Raw genomic sequence first — 20,717 nt, 5'->3', positions numbered from 1 at the left:
TTTGGTCAACTTTTGTTAAATTTGGATATGGCCTCATGCTGGGTTTAAGTCTGTCCCAATCTGAACTGCCTCCTGAAGGGCGATCATATTCTGTCCCCAGCTGCATGTTCCTGCCTCTTCCCTTGAGTTGTCCTCAGCACTCATGTAGCTTCATAGGAAGGAAGGCTGTGCAGAAATTTGAGGAAGAAAGACACATTTCCTGTTGTGTCATCTCAGGCCAGGATTGGCTCTAGTTTTGTTGTGAATACACACCCTCACGTGTTTTATGCTTGCATTAGTCAAGTGATTGGGTAGGGTCAATCTGGAGAGGTTGCACAAGCACTGTGGAGTTCAGGATGTAAGTGATTTTTAAAAATGAGTTGAAATCTTTAAGTTGAAATTCAACAGCAGTAAGTACAAAGTATTACAGAAAGAGAAATTCAGTGTGCAAATTAAAAAATACCAAAAAGCTGAAAGAATTGTTTTGTGGTTATAGTGATATCAGCTCAGGTTTAATAGAGCAAACACTGCTGTTTAAAGGCTGAGGTTACAAAGAAACACCACTTCCAGCCTTAGCAATGCAAGTATTTATTGCCTTTCTTGCTGGGGCTCTGCTGCCCCTGTGGATCTGTTGAATGACCAGGCTATGTAAATGGTCTTCATTTATTATGGGCAAAATGAACTATTTAGACTCAGAGCATAGCTTAAACTTTATTTTAATAATCTGCCTATTCTGAACTGGTGTGTCAAGTCATTGGAGAGATGGAAGAGTGACCTCTGAGTGGGGGTGGGGGTTAGAAGGGGTGAGAAGCAAATGAGTGCTTCCACAGTATAACTAGGTCCTCTTTATCCAAAACTCGAGGAAACATGAACTTAGTGAAGCTTAGAGGGGAAAAAATATTTACAGGAAAGAATATTTAATTTAATATTATGAAAAAATGAATCATGCTAACTAGTGAAACTGAACAATTCCCTTCTGCAGAGGTATTTAAAAACAACAGAGGAGCATTTCACATACTTCTGTCTCATCTCAAGGGAAAGAACTAGATTCTTCCACTGAGGACTCTTCTAGACATTATAATTAATCTGTCAGTGGAGGCACCAAAAAAAATAGAGCAAACAAAGAAATGAAAAATATATACTTTGAGAGTACTTTTAATAAATCTAGAGTTTGGATGACATGGCTAAGAAAGGCCAAATGTGGTAGAAACGACACAGTTGACTGATGAAAATACATTTTGATGTGAATGAAGGGTAAGCTGCCAAAATTCTAGTTCAGACATACAAGGCACATTTGAAATAGCTCCCTGCATGCATTTGAAAATTATTGCTTTTAATGAGTATTGGTTGTGTATTTCGAGCAGTTCAAATATTTAGAGTCAAGTTAGGAACTTTCTAAATATTTTAAATGAAGCAAACTAGACAAGTGTGCACAGTTAATTTGGGCAACTATGAATAGGAGTGGGCAAGAGCTGAGAGTCCTATGCCTTGTCCATAGTGTGGAACCCCAGAGAGTGATGTACAGGAGTGTTCTACTAATATCTAGCAATATTTTGTACAGCTAAATGTTTCTATAGACAGAGCTCTATCTTTAGTCTCTATTTTTCTTTGAAAACAGATATAAAAAACATTTTTGAATGTCACGTTGCTTGCCCATAAAGCAGAGAATGCTGTGGTAGTAAAGAGTATGCTAACCACATACTCCTTTGGAAATGCATGGTGATAGCTTCTAATGAAATGATCTAACTGTTCCTCAAAAATACCTGATTTTCAGCTTTCACAACCTGAGATGCATATATATATATATTCTCTGAAATTTCTAATCTGATACATTTTATTGAAGTTTTAATGTTAAGAACTGTCACCGATTGAAAAAGCTAATAGGGATGTAGGAAACTAACTTCTCATTACCATTATAAAGCTAGCATTATATGTGGCTGTTTCTTTACAGAACTATAGTGCTAGATGGAGTTGCAACTAAACATTTTTTTTTAGGACTTTTTCTTCCAAAATCTCAATTTGGATATAGTCTTAAGAAATGTTTTTATCAATTTTGTCTTATTTTGCTATTTTATACAATTTTGTATTGTTGCAGGGAGTTAGGCTTTTGCTTTTCAGCAGGTAGAAGAAAATGTCTGGTTCTGTTAACAAGCCTCGCTCATGAATTATTATATACTTCTTAGCAAGGGGCTTTATCTCTGCGGGTTCACACACATATTCCCAGTGGGTTTTTGAATTTCTAGAAGAGTTTTTCATTATTACAGTGATAAGGAAATCATGGCAATAATGAATGTAGAGTTCCTGCCTCCAGAGAATGGTAGTATATAGTGGAGATATGAAATCAAGCAGAGGGCTTATATAATAAATGATCAAAGCAATTACACTAATAGCAGCTTCTTTCCAATTTGTCTTAAATGTGGTGTTTTTCTGTATATTACGTATGGACTATTGCTGCTGGCAGAAAGGTGCTGAATTGTGCTTTAGCAAAACTTCTGTGTATGAGTTCCTCACTAAGTTAAGAACTGTCCAGTGCAAGAATGTTAGTGGATAATTTCTTTACAGCAGAATTAATAGACAATTAACAGCATGTGCAACATCTCTGATGCTTATATAAGGTTCCAAGGTTGGGCTTCAAGGTTCTTTTACTGTTTTTTAGCATTTACTTTTGGCCGCTTATTTATATGATAGCAATAGACATGTCTGAGTTACTGGAATTGAAGTTATACAGATATCATCAAAAATAGTTTCAAACTAACCTCTAAAATTGAATTTTTTTAAATAGTTTTTTGTTTTATGGTATGTTTCTGCTATTTTTTAATCTGTACAACTATACAGTAGTACAACACTGCGTAAAACGAACATTGCTGCTGTGCATGACCATGAAACACTAGAGGACAGGGAAAGGAAGTAATTTCATTTAAAATTTCTATTCTGTTAACAGTGGATTTTTGGCATGTTATTTAGTGAGCATTAACTCTTTGGAGGCTCCAGGCATAGACCAGATAGTATAAAAATGACATTTAAACAAACAAACAAACAAACAGGCTTTTTGCTCGCGCATATTTTTTTCCTCCTCTGGGTTCAGTGTATGTATGTTTGCAGTTGGATATTGAAAAACCAATGGTGAAGCTGTTAGCAAATATGTTTGGTTTAGCTAGAAGCAGGTACACTATGAAGTATCAGAACTTCAGTCAACATCATGTAGACAGAAATTCACACTGAGGATGTGTATCCCAAGATTGACAAATAAGTTCATGGTCATATATTTCCTTGGACTTCTGTGTTCTTTTTAATATAATTTTCCATCTATTGTTGCAGATTATACCATCTGAAGTCTTTATATTTAGAAACTCCACAACTGATTTGTGGAGTTTGTTGTACCTTCATAATGTAATTCCTACTTTTTAAAAGGTAAAATTGGTAAAATTATTACAAAATTAACATTTAAGTTAAAAGCATGCACAATTACCCTGTCTTAAAACTGTAGTGCACAAATTCATTTTATTTCCCACTTAGGAGAGCTCTAAATAGGAGTATCTCAAATTACTTGAGATACCACCTCACTTCATAGGATGCAACTTCCAATGTGAGGCTTTAGTGGAGAAGTAAAATTATCATTTGTAACAGAAACATGCTTTGCACAGAAGACAGAACTTTTTGCTAATTCAATATCAATATGAAATTATCAAAATACAGTACAAAAATACAAAGATATTTGAATGAGTGAGTCCCCAACACATCAGAATAGAATAGCATATCAGCTTCTTTGTTGTACAGTTCTAATATTCTGGAGACTCCTTAAAAATATTTCATTAAAAAATTCTTCAGAGATTCAGGTGAGACTCCTGAAAACAGGCATTTAAATTCACTTACTACTGCTTGGAGATAGGGAAGCTACCTACAATTTTTGAAAGCTGAGATATCTAAAGTTAAGGTGATATGAGATAGGATTAAACAGACACAGTGTTACATCTGAATTAAAATTCAGTGTCAGAGTGTGTGCAGTAATAGTTGTTACTTGTCTACAAGTGTGTTCTTCTTGTCCATTGCTCTGCTTGTAAACATGATCAGATGTGTCATCTCCACTAAACAGAACTGTTGATCTGAAACTTTGAACTGTAGAAAATGAATGTCCACTCTGCGTGTTTTTTAGCCTCATTGGCCTTTGTTTTCAATTGTCTCTCGAATCTCATGGATTTCATGGTTTGGTATTAATAGTTTTGAGGAAAATTTATATTTATAGAATTTAATTTTTTGATAACGCTTCAATTAATTGTGTTTGGTTTTGGTTTTTTTAATTTGTATTGAGTTTACTTGTATGGCACTATTTGTCACCTTCTAATCTGCCCTGTTAATGTTAAATAAATCTGACAGTCCTCTAAATAGAAAATAAGTGTGGTTTTGTAGGCATTGAACTGCAGCTTTACTATTTATTTTAAGGTGTTCAGAGGTGCTTCTTACTATGGTAGATGAGAATTTAATGTAAGGTAGTGTAATTATCTTAATACTTTTGAGGTAAGAAATTGATCAGATCTTCCAAATGGAAAGCAGAAAAACAGGGATATAGACACTTACTAGTAGTATAACACAAATATTTATTGTTAGTATAGTATTCACATTTTATAAAATGTATCAGTATTATCTTATACCTGGTTTTCACATGAGAAAATCTAAGTATTTGTGCAAAACGGATTCTTGAATGCCAGTTCAGCGTTGTTTTTTTCCCCACCAAGTCACTATATTTCTTTTCTCTGCTACCAATACTTAGCTAAGCTGTCAGAAGTCACAAGGTGTTGGTAGTCAGAAAAAAATCCAGGTAACATCAAGTTCAGTCCACAGTGTTACGCACAAACATCAGAGATGCATTGCTCATGTCGCAGCATCTAGAACCTTTGGTTGCTCTGCTGATATTTCCAATTAGGTGTCAAGACAAGGACATGATTGTAATGGCCATATGCTATTTATAGACACTGCTCATTCACAAAGCTGAGGTGTGCTGGATATTCCCTCAGCCTTTCTTACAGGTCTTCCTAAATGCTTTAGTTCCACTTCTGCACTATTTTCCAAACTTCCTTAAATTAAGTAGAAGGCAGTCACTATGATGATATTAGGGCCCAATATGCATTTCAAGGTACTTAATTCTTCACCTTCTTCTGTTGTTTTTTTTTAAAGTCAAACTGGCAAAACACAGACCAACATTACACATATATCTGCAAAGATAAGTAATCTTTGGAAAGCCACACTGAAATCACTGGTGCTCATGAATATGTTTTTGGATCCTGATACAAGGCTGAATTCTGAAAGTACACAGATGTACACATCAGTTAAGGCAGTGCAAGATGCAAAGTGTTTTCTTGCAAATATGTGAAGTTTGAGAGCACTCGAAATAGTAAACTGTTTTGATGAATAAGAAGATCATTAAATTAGGAGAAAAAGTTTGGGAAAACTCTCAAACAGGGAATAGAGGAGTATCTACTGGGAGCAATTCAAAAGATGCAATGAGTGTCTCTTGCAGGCACTCTTCAAATTATTCTGAATTTACTGGGATATTTCAGTGAAAGAGCACCTTCTGAAGTGAACTTGGTGCCCTGGTATATTTGCAGAAGTGCAGAAGGATTGATATAAAAGTGAAAGAAAGATTTTTCTCAGCTTGTCTTCAAAGACATCCCTGTAAGAGCTGTTTCTGACTGGTAGAAAGCCATCACAGAAGGGAGATATTTGCAATGTTTTGTGTACTTTGTGTGAAGCCAGTTCAGGGAACAGTATAGATAATTTCTTGGCCTGAGTCTTTCATGTACTGATGCTAGCTTGATAGCATGCCCTGGATTCCTACAAAAGAAACAGCAAGTCTTGCGGGAGTCTGGGTTCTCCTCTGTGCTGACTTTGAGAACTCCAGAAAAACTGACTTTGGGCACTGAGGTCTATGATGAGGCTGTGAAACTGCGAAACAATGTCACAAGGGAATATCTGTTCACTTAAGGCACTTAAAAACAGACTTGGCTGCCTATCCTGAAAGTGTCACTGAACTGGCAGGGAGAGAACTGCGCTTCTTAACAGTTGCTTCTTCCTCTGATTTCTGTTTCTAGTCTAGAAAGTAGACAAAAAGGACTTAAGTGAGCTAAAAGTGCATAACTTCAGCTCAATGGTCATAGCAAAACAGAATGCATGACAGTTAAACTTCTGTGATGAACTTCTGCCTGTTGTTGCAACAAATGTTGATGCATTTTAATATTTTCTTGCTTTTATAGGTATTTGCATATTTTCCAGTGAGAAGACCTTTTGTTTTCTGTAAGATGCTATTATCCCGAGTCTTAATGGGTTTCCAGCTATTAAGATGTAATCATATACCGTAAGTATTTAACTATAAATTTGAAAAATCTTCATGAGCAATCTCAAAGGAATACTTGGAATGTACTCATAGTAAATTGACTCATTTTCTTGTAATTTACTAGAAGTGCTGATAAGAGAGCAGTTGTAATGTGGAAAGTATATTAATCCATGGAGATGCATTGTATATGTGAAATTATTACTTTAAAACTTTAAGACATATCAGGTGATTTATGCTTACTCTTGTTACTTCACAGTAGAAAAATGATCACTATCTTTTGAGGGAGTGCATTTGAAATAAATACAGCAACCTTAAAAACAAACAGTGCAGTAATAAATTAAATTGGATGTGCATAACCATGTATCTTTTCTAAGGGATTATTGTGGGTGAATAGAGTCACCAGGATGCCTATAGTAAAGTTCTTTTCTTTCAGTTTATAAAAGCTGTTTAGAAATATTTTCACTTGAGATCTTCTCTGAAAAATAAAGCCAATGGTTCTTTACAGCAAATCCTGAAGCACCTGGCTTGATGCCATTCTGTGGAGACACAATCACCCTTTGGCTGTACTATTTTTAATAAAGGCAACTGGACTTTAAATAACTTTTAGATTTAGTGCATTTCAGAAGCAGTTGTGAAACAATTACGTGATTTCTTTTTGGCTTTGATTTTTTTTTTATAGAATGTGAGAAGTGGAGGAACTGCAATTAATTTCAATACTGTAATATTAATCAAAATTATTTTGGGCACTGGGAGGCTGAATATCCTTGCTCTTTATGGAGACGTCATATGTAAGGAATGTCTAAGGCTTTGTAAAACTGTTACCCAATAGACTGGAACATGGAGACACAGCTAGACCCCATGAAGGATGACTTGCCCTTAATGGCCAACACTAGCTACATGCTTGTAAAGCACTATATATTGGACTTGGATGTGGATTTTAAAAGTAAAGTTATTGAAGGCATCATAGTTTTATTCTTTGAGACTGGGAGCCAGTACAGGAAAACCAGCAGTACTGGCAAAGAAGGCTGTCAGTCACAGTTTGATGAAACCTGTAAAATGAGCGCATCTGAACTCTGCCACATTCCTGTGACAAATGTGAGTGCCTGTTCATCTAAAACAGAATATAATGATTTTGCTGTCTGTGGTAAAGGTGAAGAAGATACTCCTGATAAAAAAGGTAACCATAGCAACCAGGAACAGGCTTCTGGGATTTCTAGTTCAAAGGACTTCTGTGACATAGAGAATCATGGGAACAAGGATTTTCTGCTGGTATTGGACTGCTGTGATTTATCCGTGCTAAAGGTTGAGGAGGTAGATGTTGCTGCTGTGTCAGGCATTGAAAAATTCACAAGGTCTGCCAAGCTACCTCATGTTTCAAAGGAGCTGGAAAATCTCAGGAATCGGATTGTACATGAACTTGTGACTTTACCTGCAGATCGCTGGAAGGAACAGCTATACTATTTTACTCGCTGCAGCCAGGCACCTGGCTGTGGAGAGCTACTGTTTACTACTGGCACTTGGAGCTTGGAGATAAGGAAATCAGGAATTCAGACTCCAGCAGACTTTCCTCATGCAATAAGAATATGGTACAAAACCAAACCAGAGGGAAGATCCGTTACATGGACTACAGACCAGAGTGGCAGGTAGGTAAATATTAGCTGGAAGCGTTGCACACATGAATTTTAAACATACATGCAAGAATGTAGAATCGTGTAATGCTGAGCAACTGTGAAGATGATGTGCATTCTCTTCCGTTGTTTTCATTTCATCCCTGTTTTGAATCCTGCTGGTGTCCTGTAGGAGAACAGACAAACTCCCTGCTCAAGAAAACCCAATGGACTTGCAGACCTCAGGCCTGTCTAGGTGATGGTGTTTGCTCATTCTGAGTGGGAGTAAATCATTGTCGTGTATTGGAATAAGTGTGTGCAGCGAGTAGGGAATTATCACTTAGGGGAAGATGAGGTATGCATGACAGGTTATTTTCACTTTAGTACGTTGTGTTCTTTTTCCTTCCTGGCTTACACAACTGATCATACAGCATAAAGATCAGTATACATAATATTTAATAGAACTGCTTCACACGTAGTCTTTTATCAGTATTGTAATAAGTTTAGAGATGCAGTCTTTTCCGGTTTAGTCTCTCATAATCAACTTTTAAAATCTCCTTCATCTATTATGTAAAGTACATTGATGATAGTAAATGAACTGCAAACTGAAACTGTGAGAAGAATTGGCATTTTACCTAGCATTTGTGAAAGTACACAGTGCTGTACAGAAATCTTCAAGATAAGCTCTTTATAGGAGGGAAATGACAATGCACTCTTCACTTCTGCAACTGTAGTTGTTTTACTGTAATGTTCAAAGCTGGATTTTAATGGCTGTTAGTTCTTTATGATACCTAAAAAACAGGAATAAAGTTGGAAGATGAGGAAGAAATTTGGTTTAATTGAATACTTGCTTTTCATTCCCAAACTAGAGATATATGGTTACCTTTCATTTCAGTTATGCTAGTAGAAATTAAGATACTTCTCACTGCCATCCACGTTAGGGAGGATAATGAGGCCTTTTAATTCTACATCTGGTAGTTAGGTAATTCTGCTGCTAAAGCATGAGCAGCATCAAGTCCAGGAATGTCTCAGTCATGTTCATTACCTCTTCCCCTTACCTCTCCCTTCCTCACTCCCCAAGGAGTTATTTTTGGTATGAGTTTAGGAAATTTAACTCAGTGTAGTATCTTTATTTATGAAAATTTTGAATTTTGACTGCATGCAAAGGTAGGGTGATTGCCTGTGATCACATGTATCCGTGTCTACCTGCCCCTTACTAAAGTCTTTGAGACTAATGTTAGCAACGCTCAGCTGGTATGGGATTCCTCCTCTGTTTGTTGTCTGTGTGTTTTGAGTATTTTGAGGTTTCTTTCAAGCATCTAAATCACTAACATCTTTTAGTTTTGACTCTTTTTCCTTTTCACTGCAAAGCGTTATTTGTACTTTGGAGACATTTCATGGCAGCTGTACACAAACACACGGAATTTTATGGATCAATAATGAAGCAGGAAAAGAGGGCTTGACATGGGTCAGGCGGTCTGATGGTAGCAAATAGTCTCAAGCTGGTTTATTTTCAGTCTTTTGTAGGGTATACCAGAAACTAATGCCTGTGAGAAAATAAGTTTTCATATCACAGTCATTAGAATCTTTCTTGCTACATTTTTTAAATCACATTCTGGCTGTGATGAACCCATAAATATAGTGGCAAAGCTCATTGTACAAAATGGTGTTGTATTTTTCCTTCCCTTTCTAAAAATAAAGCCCATTTATAACGTATGGGGGAAGTACTATTACATTATATTCTCATAGGGGAATTCTTTAAATTGTTCCAAATTGTGTGGGTGGTACTTTTTTAGGCAGATGTCAAATCCTTTCCCAGAAGAATCTATGGTTCTAACCCAGAGAAAAGTGAAGCGAATAACAAAGGACAAGCGTTGTGTGGCCACTTCCAATGTTTACTCTCTTTTAACGCTAGTACAATGTTTTGAAATTTAACCTATGCAGTATTTTATAAAGACTTCGATTTTATTTGATTTAAACAATGATGTATTATAATACACAAAAAATCGATTAAAACAAAGCTTTGTGGGATGTGTTTAGGCAAGTTGAGATATGTGTGTGCAAACCTGATGTTAGCACACCAGGGCACACTTCTCTTTTCAGTAGAGGAACTGAACACGGGGAATTTCAGCATTTCCCTGTTTGGGCTTTTGATACTAGTAAATACATTAATGATCAAGAAGGAAGGTTTTCTTTAGCCTTATAACATGTTTTTTTGTAATAACATGCTTTTTGGGGCCTTTATGTGCAAGTACTAAAAAGGGGGCAAAATAGAGGAATAGAGTATGTGTGTGAGTATATGTGGGTATGCACATATATATACATATACGTATAAATATATACACTGTTTTGTCTCTCCAAAAGTTATACTTACAAGGACTATATCAGTTCTTAAAATTGGCAGGTAACTTTTAACGGTGATCAATAACATAATTACTAAAATAGGAAAAAAAAAAAGCTGTTGATTATAATTTTTGTAATATATTTATCATTAAAAAAGAGAAATTCTGTTTCTAAGTTTTTCAGTTGTTTACTAGCACAATACAGCACCGGAGTTTCAAACTAAGAAGGTAATGTTGCAATTTTAACAAAATTATACTTCTGTTTGAAGTATTCTTACTAGTACTAAGTATTATAAAATGATTTAAAATAAAAGCTTCTTTTAGGCACTACAATAACCACTTTGTGGAGGGAATAATGTGTATAAAACATCTTTCATTACTGGGAAGGAGAAACTTTTTGCGAGCCCATCAAGGTGTTTAAGCAGTTTTTCCTAACTCTTAGGAATATGTAGCAGTGTTGAGTCAGCATGGCTACCAGCATATTTTGAATTAAATGTTTTCCCATGATCATTCTTAAGGATCCTTATTCATTAAAACATCCTGGGATCCCATCTCTTTATTGTTTAAGTAAACTATTAAACACATTTAGGTTAAAATTAAAGAGGTAATTTTCTTAACAGACAGCCTTGAAAATTCACCTCTGATGGGAGATTCCTCCCACCTTTTTTCTTCCTTACTTATTGCCACTTCTAGTGCTGTCATAAATTAGTTAATGGTTTTGTTGATATTAATGAGCAACTGGAATGGAACTCATTTCCTCATTGTGGGAGTAGGAATGAAAGAGTATCTTTGATATGAACAACATCAATGAAAGACATTCCATGACACTGAAACCTTTCAGTACTGGGTCCTAATCCTGTAAGCTACCTGTGCATTATTTACCTTGCCATACATCAATAGGTACACTGGTCGGTCAGGTACATGCATTTATTTTTTCAGGTTGAGTCCTAGATATCAGATACACAGAAAAGGAGGAATTCTGGGAAGTAAAGGGGATGGGCTGAATTACTCCAAGTGTATGATTTTCATGAGAATGCTATGGAAAAAGCATATTATTAGAAGCTATTAAAGGATGATTGAGCAGTTTTGGGGAAACACTCTAGAAAGTGTTAACCGTGTGCTAATTTTCCAAAGTGGGAAACATTGGTAAACGTGGAATGGTGTCCTTAAAAAATTGCTTATGATATCTTGATATTTATTTGACCAATTTAAGTGTCTTACCTTTTAAAAATATTTTGTACCTGTCTAGTTGATGATCTTTATGATATCTTATTATTAGATTAAAATACCAATGTATTTTTAAAGAACTAGGGAAATATTTTTGCCTTTATGAAAGCTATGAAGGTGCATATAGCAAGCATAAATGCACAATTTGGTAGAAGTGCTAATGCTAGCATATGTTCTGTAATTAAATGCTTCTTTTCAGATGCAGTGTTCAACTGTATCACGGACATCACTGAACTGCCTCGTTCTTCATTTGTTATATATAACCTTGCATTTCTGTAATGTGCAGCTGAAGCACCTGAGGTAGATAGTGATTAGGAGAATATACAAAGAGGTGGTACCTAATGTAGCAATAAAACAGACCTTGGTTTCCTATTTAAATAATTTGGTGTTACTGATTCTGCTGACACAGCAAAGAACTAGTAGAAAAGTTCTGCCAAACCTATTGTGATCTGTTTTGTGGACCTGTGTGAGGAGTCTGTGTCAGGCTGGGTCTCACTGGCATGCAGACTGGCACAATTCCTCATTATTTTTTGTCTGCAGGTAAAAAAAGAGATATTTTACCTTTTTTGAGACTGGTTGTTTCAAGCCTGCCTCTCCTTAGGACACGCATTTTGAAATGCAAATCATGTTCAAAGAGAGTAGTTGCAATTGTTCAGATGCATTGGTGATGAGCTATTCATAAATTTGGATGCTTCTTCTGAAGGTAAGTTCTTAAAAAGTTATACCCTTCTTTGGCACTGCAGTCACTCAGACTGTGTTACATAGTATGTTGCATAAAGTAAGGACTACATAAAAACTGTATAAAAGTACACACAGCAACATTGACATTTTTCATTTTTTGCTATTTTAACATTTAGTTTATCATTGATATTCCCTTCTGAGAGGGACTGAAATTTTCATAAATGTTCTGAACTTGAGATTTTTTCCTAAATATTCAGGATAGTGGAAACATGCTAAACCCATTTCTTGAATATTTAGCTAAAGCTTGAGGTTGGAAGTGAATTCTTGAGCAGTCATCTCTAATTTCCAGGAGGTTACACATAGAAGTCTATGTTTATCAACTTTCTGTATATGGAAATATAGCCTAGAAAAAATGTCATGTGTAGTTGTAAGCACCATGTTTCTAGTGCCAGTCACAACAATGATATTTACTAAAAATCAAGAAATGGAGTATAATGCATTTTAGTATATGTAATTTCCTTAAGTTCCAGAACAGTTCACAAGAATTATGAAATTGTTTTATCTAGAGACTGCTGGAGAAGCAGAATGTCATCATTTCACATGTGGAAGGATTGCTTTCCAAACGTCTTCAAAGTTTTGATTTGGAATTGTTTAAGTCTATCATCTTTTATGTCCTACAGAGATCAAATGACCATCTAAAGACTGCAAAATTGTTCTTTGTGTCCTTAGTGATTGGTACTTAAGAGTGAAGAATTGCATTTGGCTATGGTAAGCTAGCAATATGCAGTGGATATTGTCTGGGTATTGGCTACAAGCTGTACCCTAACCATACTCACATACCCTGCCATTTTAGGCCATACTTAGAACACGTTTGCAGTAGGCCTGCAAAAAAAGAGGGTAACTGTACTGATTCCCAGGCTGGATCACACAGTTTCTCCCTACTTAGTCTGAAGTCTTTCTGACTACCGCGAAAGTTCAGCATAATGCTTTGTGTTTGTAGTTTGTGTGTCCAAAGTGTATTAACAGTACAGAGTCAACCACAGAGCTATTTTGTACTAATGAGAAGAGGGAAGGAGGAAGAGCTAAAAAGGAACGAGGAAGAAGCCTACCAAAATACACTTGCTGAAAGAGACGCTCTTGACCTCTCTAAACCTGGATGCTGGTTTCCGCCACCACTGGTATGATGACATGGGTGTGTGTACAGCTAGGTGATAAGGCATATTAGGGAGTTAATCTAACTGAAAATAAGCTGGGGGGCGGGAAGGAGGAGCAATGCCTTATAGGAGTTGTTTGGAATATGCTACTGCGGTCAGTTTGGAAGGTACAATCATCTGTTTCACTGGTAATACAGGTTTGTGCCAATGTAACCCTGTAGCTATAGCCTTTACAGAGTATGAGGCATCCACTGAATTTTTGTAATATATTTGATATTTTTAGAGCAAATTTTTTCCAGGGTAGAAATTGGAAAAATGAGTCAGATTTTCACAGTTTCAAACTGCAAATTAGAAAATGTGTCATGAAAAAAAGGAGAGCCTACCACCTTTGGAAGAAGGGGCAGGCGACTCAGGGGGACTACAGGGATGTTGTGAGGATATGCATGGAGAAGATCAGAAAGGTGAAGGTGCAGCTGGAACTTAAACTGGCCACTGCCATTAAAGACAACAAAAAAAGTTTTTATAAATATGTCAGTGACAAAAGGAGGGCCAGGGAGAATCTCCCTCCTTTGTTGGATGCAGAAGGTAACCTTGCCACGAAGGATGAGGAGAAGGCAGAGGTACTTAATGCCTTCTTTACCTCAGTCTTTAATAGTCAAGCTAGTCATCCTCGGGTTTTTCAGGTCCGTGAGCTCGGAGATGGAGATAGGACGTAGAGTGAAGTCCCAGTTGTCGAAGAGGTGGCAGTCACTGACCTGCTCCTCCACCTGGATGCGCACAAGTCCATGGGCCCAGATGGGATCCACCTGAGGACACTGAGGGAGCTGGCAGAGGAGCTGGCCAGGCCACTCTCCATCATTTATCAGCAGTCCTGGTCAACTGGGAAGGTCCCAGATGACTGGAAACTAGCAAACGTGACGCCCCTCTACAAGAAGTGTTGGAAGGAGGATCCCAGGAGCTACAGGCCTGTCAGCCTGACCTCGGTGCCGGGGAAGGTCATGGAGCAGGTCATCTTGAGTGCCATTATGCAGCAAGTGCAGGACAACCGAGGGATCAGGCCCAGCCAGCATGGGTTCATGAAAGGGAGATCCTGTTTCACTAACCTGGTCTCCTTCTATAACAAAGTGACCCGCTTAGTGGATGAGGGGAAGGCTGTGGATGTTGTCTACTTGGACTTTAGTAAGGCCTTTGACACTCTCCCACAGCATTCTCCTGGAGAAGCTGGCTGCACACAGCTTGGATGGGTGCACTCTGCGCTGGGTTAAAAACTGGCTGGACGGCCAAGCCCAGAGAGTGGTGGTGAATGGAGTCAAATCCAGCTGGTGGCCGGTCACGAGTGGTGTTCCCCAGAGCTCAGTGTTGGGGCCGGTCCTGTTCAATGTCTTCATTGATGATCTGGATGAGGGGATTGAGTGCACCGTCAGTAAGTTTGCAGATGACACCAAGTTGGGTGGAAGTGTTGATCTGCTGGAGGGTAGGAAGGCCCTACAGAGGGACCTGGATAGGCTGGACCGATGGGCCGGAGCCAACTGTGTGAGGTTCAATAAGGCTAAGTGCCGAGTCCTGCACCTGGGTCACAACAACCCCATGCAACGCTACAGGCTGGGGGAGGAGTGGCTGGAGAGCTGTCTGGCAGAAAAGGACCTGGGGGTGTTGGTTGACAGCCACCTGAACATGAGCCAGCAGTGTGCTCAGGTGGCCAAGAGGGCCAATGGCATCCTGGCTTGTATCAGGAATAGTGTGGCCAGCAGGACCAGGGAGGTGATAGTGCCCCTGTAGTCAGCACTGGTGAGGCTGCACCTCAAGTACTGTGTTCAGTTTTGGGCCCCTCACTGCAAGAAGGACATGGAGGTGCTGGAGCATCTGGAGGGCAACAAAGCTGGTGAAGGGTCTAGAGCACATGTCTTATGAAGAGCGGCTGAGGGAGCTGGGGTTGTTTAGCCTGGAGGAGAGGAGGCTGAGGGGAGACCTTACTGCTCTCTACAACTACCTGAAAGGAGGTTGTAGCGAGGTGGGGGTCGGTATCTTCTCCCTAGTAACGAGTGATAGGATGAGAGGAAATGGCCTCAAGCTGCGCCAGGGGAGGTTTAGGTTAGACATTAGGAAAAACTTCTTCACCGAGAGGGTGGTCAAGCATTGGAACCGGCTGTCCAGGGAAGTGGTTGAGTCTCCATCCCTGGAGGTATTTAAAGAACGGATAGATACGGTGCTTGAAGACATGGTATAGATGGACTTGGCAGTGATAGGTTGACGGTTGGACTTGATGATCTTAAGGGTCTTTTCCAACCTTGACGATTCTATGATTCTATGAAAATAGATGTTTATTTTCCAGTGGCATGAGTTAGCATCATTCTGTGATCTTGGATGCTGGAAATGCAGGAAGGGAATAAAGAGCTTGTTTTTCTTCATGGGCGAGGCTTGGGAGAATAAGATGCTCCAGAATCCAGGCAAGTCACAGGCTAAATCCTAAGTGGCTACCATGAGCTGTGGGGAATTCTCTCCTTGTGTAATTTTGTTCCCAGTGGTGAATATTTATATTTGAGTAATTAATGAAGCAGTCTGAAGTTTGTTGATTACTCATGTCTGACAGTGATTTCTAAGGAAGACCAAATGGTATCAGGAATAGAATGGAGAAGTAAAATAAAAATAAACAAAAAAAAGTAGGCAGACCTTTAGTAGCAAATGAACTGATTTGATATTTCTGGAAATGTGGACAGCAATAAACAAATATTGCTAAAAAATTTAAAATAGCTCCTCTGAATTAGTTGTCCTAACTAGAAAGGAAGACCATGAGAAACGATTTTTTTTAGTGAACTTAATACTTTTTCAAGAGTTATAGCAAGTTTCATGGCATGGCAGGACAAATGGTACTCAGGTGTAGTTGGAGTAAGTGGATGCCTACAGCACAGGACAGAGGAAGGAAGTGCTGGGCGCTCACAGAGGCACTGCATACCAGAGCGCAAAGGGCAAGGCTGATGATGGTCCTACAGGAAGAAGGAATACAAAAGGCAAGTTGCTTCACTAAAATGTGCCAATGAGAGGATCATACTACACCAGAGGAGGCTAAGAATGAAATAGTATTATGGAAATACCATTATCCGTATAACAATAAAAGTGTTTTAATTTTCAAATCTAAAAGGGAGGTAAAACCACAGCAGATTAAAGAGCCAGTAATATGGGGAATGAAGAGTCCAACCAGCACTTGTGTGTTTGTGAATTGGCCGACCAAGAAAACAAAGCAACCTTTGATTTCAGAATAGAGCTGAGAAAGTCCAGCTGTATCACAGTTTATATCCATAGGAAAATTGTCTTCTCTTTTTAAAGACAGAGGCTTACAAAGGGTTCGAATTTTGTTAACTGCTGTGGAAACAGAGCAATTACAAAATCTCCTGTTTTCTCTGCCAATAGTCAGTTATTTCCTATCTTTATTCCATTTAAACAGGAGCTATGGCTATGAAATTAAATTTTGTTTAATTGCAGTCAGGTGGTACTTCCTAAGGTGTTACAGAAGTAGTATGGAAAGATGTACAGAGAATGGAAGGGATTGGTCAGGTGTGTGACTTAAAATTTAGGAAGCTTTCTCATAACAACATTGAAGAAGCTGTTAAGTGTATTGCATTTGCCAAAAATACAGGTCAAAGCAAGTGAAAAAATCCTAATTGTTAGAGGCAAAGTGGGAGCACAGTAAGTATTACATTGATTTACTTTGGATGAAAAAGGTATGCCGTGTCTTAACCTTATTACCCTTGCTTGCCAGTGATGGCTGTACCAAAAGATAAAACTTTTGAACAGCAGATTGTGCATATACTATGTCTAGAAGAAGCAGGATTGATATACCTGATGTGGACCACAAATTAGTGGGCAAAAGTAAAAAAAAAAAAAATACGGTTTAGAAATGTAGCTATCCAGCTGTTGGAAAACCAGCATCACAGTAACAGAGATTACTGGAAAAGTTGGTGGAATCACTCATCTCATAATCATATTTAGTACTTTTAAATTGGAGAATGGTTTGAAAAAGGCATGGGTAGTTATTGACTCGTATTTTATTCAACAGACAAATAAAAACAAGAATACCTGCCCTGTTGGAATCTGATGACAATCACTGGCACCTTGCAGAGGTGCAGAACAAAAGGCAGAACAGAAAAGCTGGTGTGATTTAGGTGTCAGGAAATCTTGCTGCTTCGTGGAAATGACACTGTAATTTAGAGTAAGAAACAGCTGCAAACAGCAGTGGTTTTACAGGTAGTGGCCTTGTAGTTGCAGGAGGTTGCCACCTTACATCCTTACATGCAGACAACCATTGAAGAAATAGGGAATGTATATTTTCAAATACAGGAAAGGGATAGAGTTGCTGAACTGGGCATTTTCCTTGAGAAAGCTTCAAACAGGCGCTCACCAAAAGCAGGTTGACATGGCTGAGCCTTAGGACATGATGCAGGTGTTTGACGGCAGGTATCTCATAGAAGACCTGCAGATTCCTGTCCATAGAACAGAGTATCAATTGAACATTTATTATGAGCTTTAAGGTAGTAGCTTAATTTGTTATTATCATTTATATGCTTACATGGCAGAGGGAGATCTGCCAAGAGCTGGTTTGAACTGGTTTTGTTATGTTATAAAAATATATGGAATACTGATGATTTAGGATTGCATGAATCAAATTTTCCTCAGAATCGTTGGCTCTGGGAGATTACTGAACAACAGACAGCCCCGAGTCTCCTCTTGGAGCAAAACCAAACAATACCACAACTAGTGCTTGATTTCTCCAGTAGCCTGGATTGTTGATCACTGGGAATTGCTAGTCATAAAGTTGGCCAGATGAGTGACCAGAGACATATTTTGTGTTTTGTGGGTGCTTGTTCTTCCAATGTAACAAGTAATTAGACAAATAGTCCGAGTTCTCTGCTTATCTTACTTTTGCTGTATTCAATTTCCTTGTCGCTTCCAATCTATGGTGGCAAAGATTATGGCTGACGTAAACATAATACTACATAAATAGATGACTTGAACATTACAAGACCATTAAAAGTGAAAGAAGAGAGAGGGAGAGGATAGACAGTGGGAAAAAGGAAAGGAACTGTGAAGTTTCTTGCTAGCAGTGGTAGGGATAAATCAGAAAAAAGTCAAATTTTGTATCAATTGACAAAAGCAGTCTAAAATTAGTTATTTGTCATTACTATTCTTTGATATACCTTGGTTAGCTAGTAATTTTTCTGGATCGGGTGAAAAATCGCATTCATATCAGGATAAGAATTAAGTTTCTGGTCCTCTTACGTGTGTTAGAATTGTGCTGCCTGACCCAGAACAAAGAAAATTGTGAGCTGCAGTGGGTGTCCTAAAATAACACTACACTATTACCAATGTTGTAAAAAGAAAATACTACTGTAAATGAAGTATAAACAATTAGCAAAGTAAAACATGATTTGTCATGGGAAGCAAAAAAATCTGTGGAGGTATGTTTTACAGTGCGAAGAAAATAGATTAAAAATTCCAGTGAACAAAGAAAAGATGAAGAAAAAATCATGAGTTCACATTATAAACGCTCCTCTCTAAAGCAGAACAGGAGACTGTTCAATGTTAGCTGGCATCTCAGTTGATGACATACTGTCAGTCAAGCCTCCAGGTGATCTTGCTATGAATGTATGAATATCTAATTAAAAGCTGATGTAATTGTTGTTCTGATAGTTTCCTCTCAAAATTTAGAACTTGTATGTTTCACTACTATTTTCTTATCAGACTTAGACATATTTGAATACATTTTGGTTTGAAATAATGAAGTTAATAAGTATACCTGGACAAAAATGGTATTAAAACAGGTGAGGAGTGGAAAAGAGGCTTAGTTTTGAAGAAAAGATTATGTACTTGACCAGTCTTTCTCCACTTTTCTAACTCCCTTTCTACTTGGGCCTTAACCTTAGAGACTTGTGACCTGTCTGTGTATGTATTTTAGCATTAAAATGTTTTAGGGAAAAAAGTTAATTATGTAATAGTATTATTTCTCATAATGAGAGGCTTCCTAGTCCAATGTGAAAGCTATTGGGCTGGGAGGCTTGAAACTTAGCCTGTAGGCACAGCTTGAACACTAGCACTCAGCAAAGCTGTTCACCGTGTCTCATTTTCCCCATCTGCAAAATGGTATTGACATTATTTGTAAACCCTTTATGATATGCAGGTAAAAAGTGCTCCCTGAGAGCACATTAATGGAACAGACACTACCGAGACCATGTTATATTTGTGTTGTGTGGACACAGCATTGCAACATTCTGCTTAGTGCTGTTCTGCCAGCCTGTTTTCTCAGTCATTGTGGCATGTCCCTCTAAAATTTCTTCAAGTTACGAAAATCCCCTATAGTGCTCTTAAGACTGGGTTGTACCAATGGCACCCAGCAAAACAGCCTTCACAAATGCCTGGTAAATCATTGGTAAAATATGTATATCAGCAGTCATTAAGCCCACCTTTCCTCTCATTCTCACAAACTCTACTAGGATCTTTTTTTATAATCCTGTGTATTTTAATAATGTTTTCATGAATAAGGAACCATCCTTTCCTCCCCATCCCCTCCCAGCACACATATGTTTCAGGGTAAATAATATGTCCAGTATCACTTGGCTAGCATTATAAGGAGGAAGCAGAACCTCCTAGGAGGTGAAAAAGCAAGCTCTTCCTTTTTCTTGTGAACTCACTGCCATGCAGTGTCTCTTTTTCTGGAAGAAAACCCAATTATTCTATGTATATCAGAATTGGTTACAGATTCAGTTTTAGGAGATTAATTCCAAAGACATTAAAGCTAATTAAAGATTTAAACAGATTAGTGGTCTTTTACATTTAGCTGTGCATTGTGTTTTACTGGGTAAAAGATAACCAGTTGACTGTCTTGCCACTGCAGTTATCTATTGAGCATCACTGGATATCTATGTCCTACTCTATACACTCTGATACATGCCAGGGGGAGCCAGATTATTTTCTTTTTATGTTTGTGTGCATTAACAATAGGCCTACTTAAACTGCAGTTTCCCTCCCTGTTCTACTGAAAGATCAGCTGGCCTGCATTAGTTAAGCCACAGTAATTTGATTGTGCCATGAACAGCTCTGGATCCAAGAGCACAGATAGCACTTTTGACAAGAGTGCAAAAATAGCTTCAGAATATTTTTTATCTGTGTCCTTCAGTATCTCCAAGTTCTTTCCCTCTGTGTAGTTTAGAGTTGGCTTTAGGAAAGGAATAATTTGAATGGAGGAGCTGTTTGGAGGGGAGTAAACAAGATGCTCAGGTCTTAGCCATTGTAAAATAGCTTTTGCCCTAACATCTTGTTCCCTATTTTCCAAAGTGTTTTGATGATTTTTAAACTCAAGTTATTAAAGATACTGATTGGAATATTTTTAGCCTCAAGGATTCATGAA

At 37.9% G+C, this 20,717-nt stretch overlaps 1 protein-coding gene across 3 annotated transcripts in view; it reads left to right on the top strand.

Moving 5' to 3' along the window:
• AOPEP (aminopeptidase O (putative)) overlaps positions 1-20,717 on the top strand; it is a 209,057-nt gene that overhangs the window by 9,100 nt on the left and 179,240 nt on the right. For all 3 annotated transcript variants that reach the window (XM_087741672.1, XM_087741673.1, XM_087741671.1), the window contains 2 exons: positions 6,228-6,328; positions 6,987-7,950. In XM_087741672.1, the coding sequence (XP_087597798.1) occupies positions 7,145-7,950 (806 nt within the window). In that variant the 5' untranslated portion in view covers positions 6,228-6,328; positions 6,987-7,144. The remainder of the gene's footprint in view (positions 1-6,227; positions 6,329-6,986; positions 7,951-20,717) is intronic.

The sequence above is a fragment of the Nipponia nippon genome, unplaced genomic scaffold (assembly GCF_047370975.1).
Source record: "Nipponia nippon isolate SJK-2023a ecotype South Korea unplaced genomic scaffold, ASM4737097v1 scaffold_8, whole genome shotgun sequence".
NCBI lineage: Eukaryota > Metazoa > Chordata > Aves > Pelecaniformes > Threskiornithidae > Nipponia > Nipponia nippon.
Note: the sequence above shows the minus strand (reverse complement) of the source record. Positions and strands in the feature narration are given on the sequence as shown.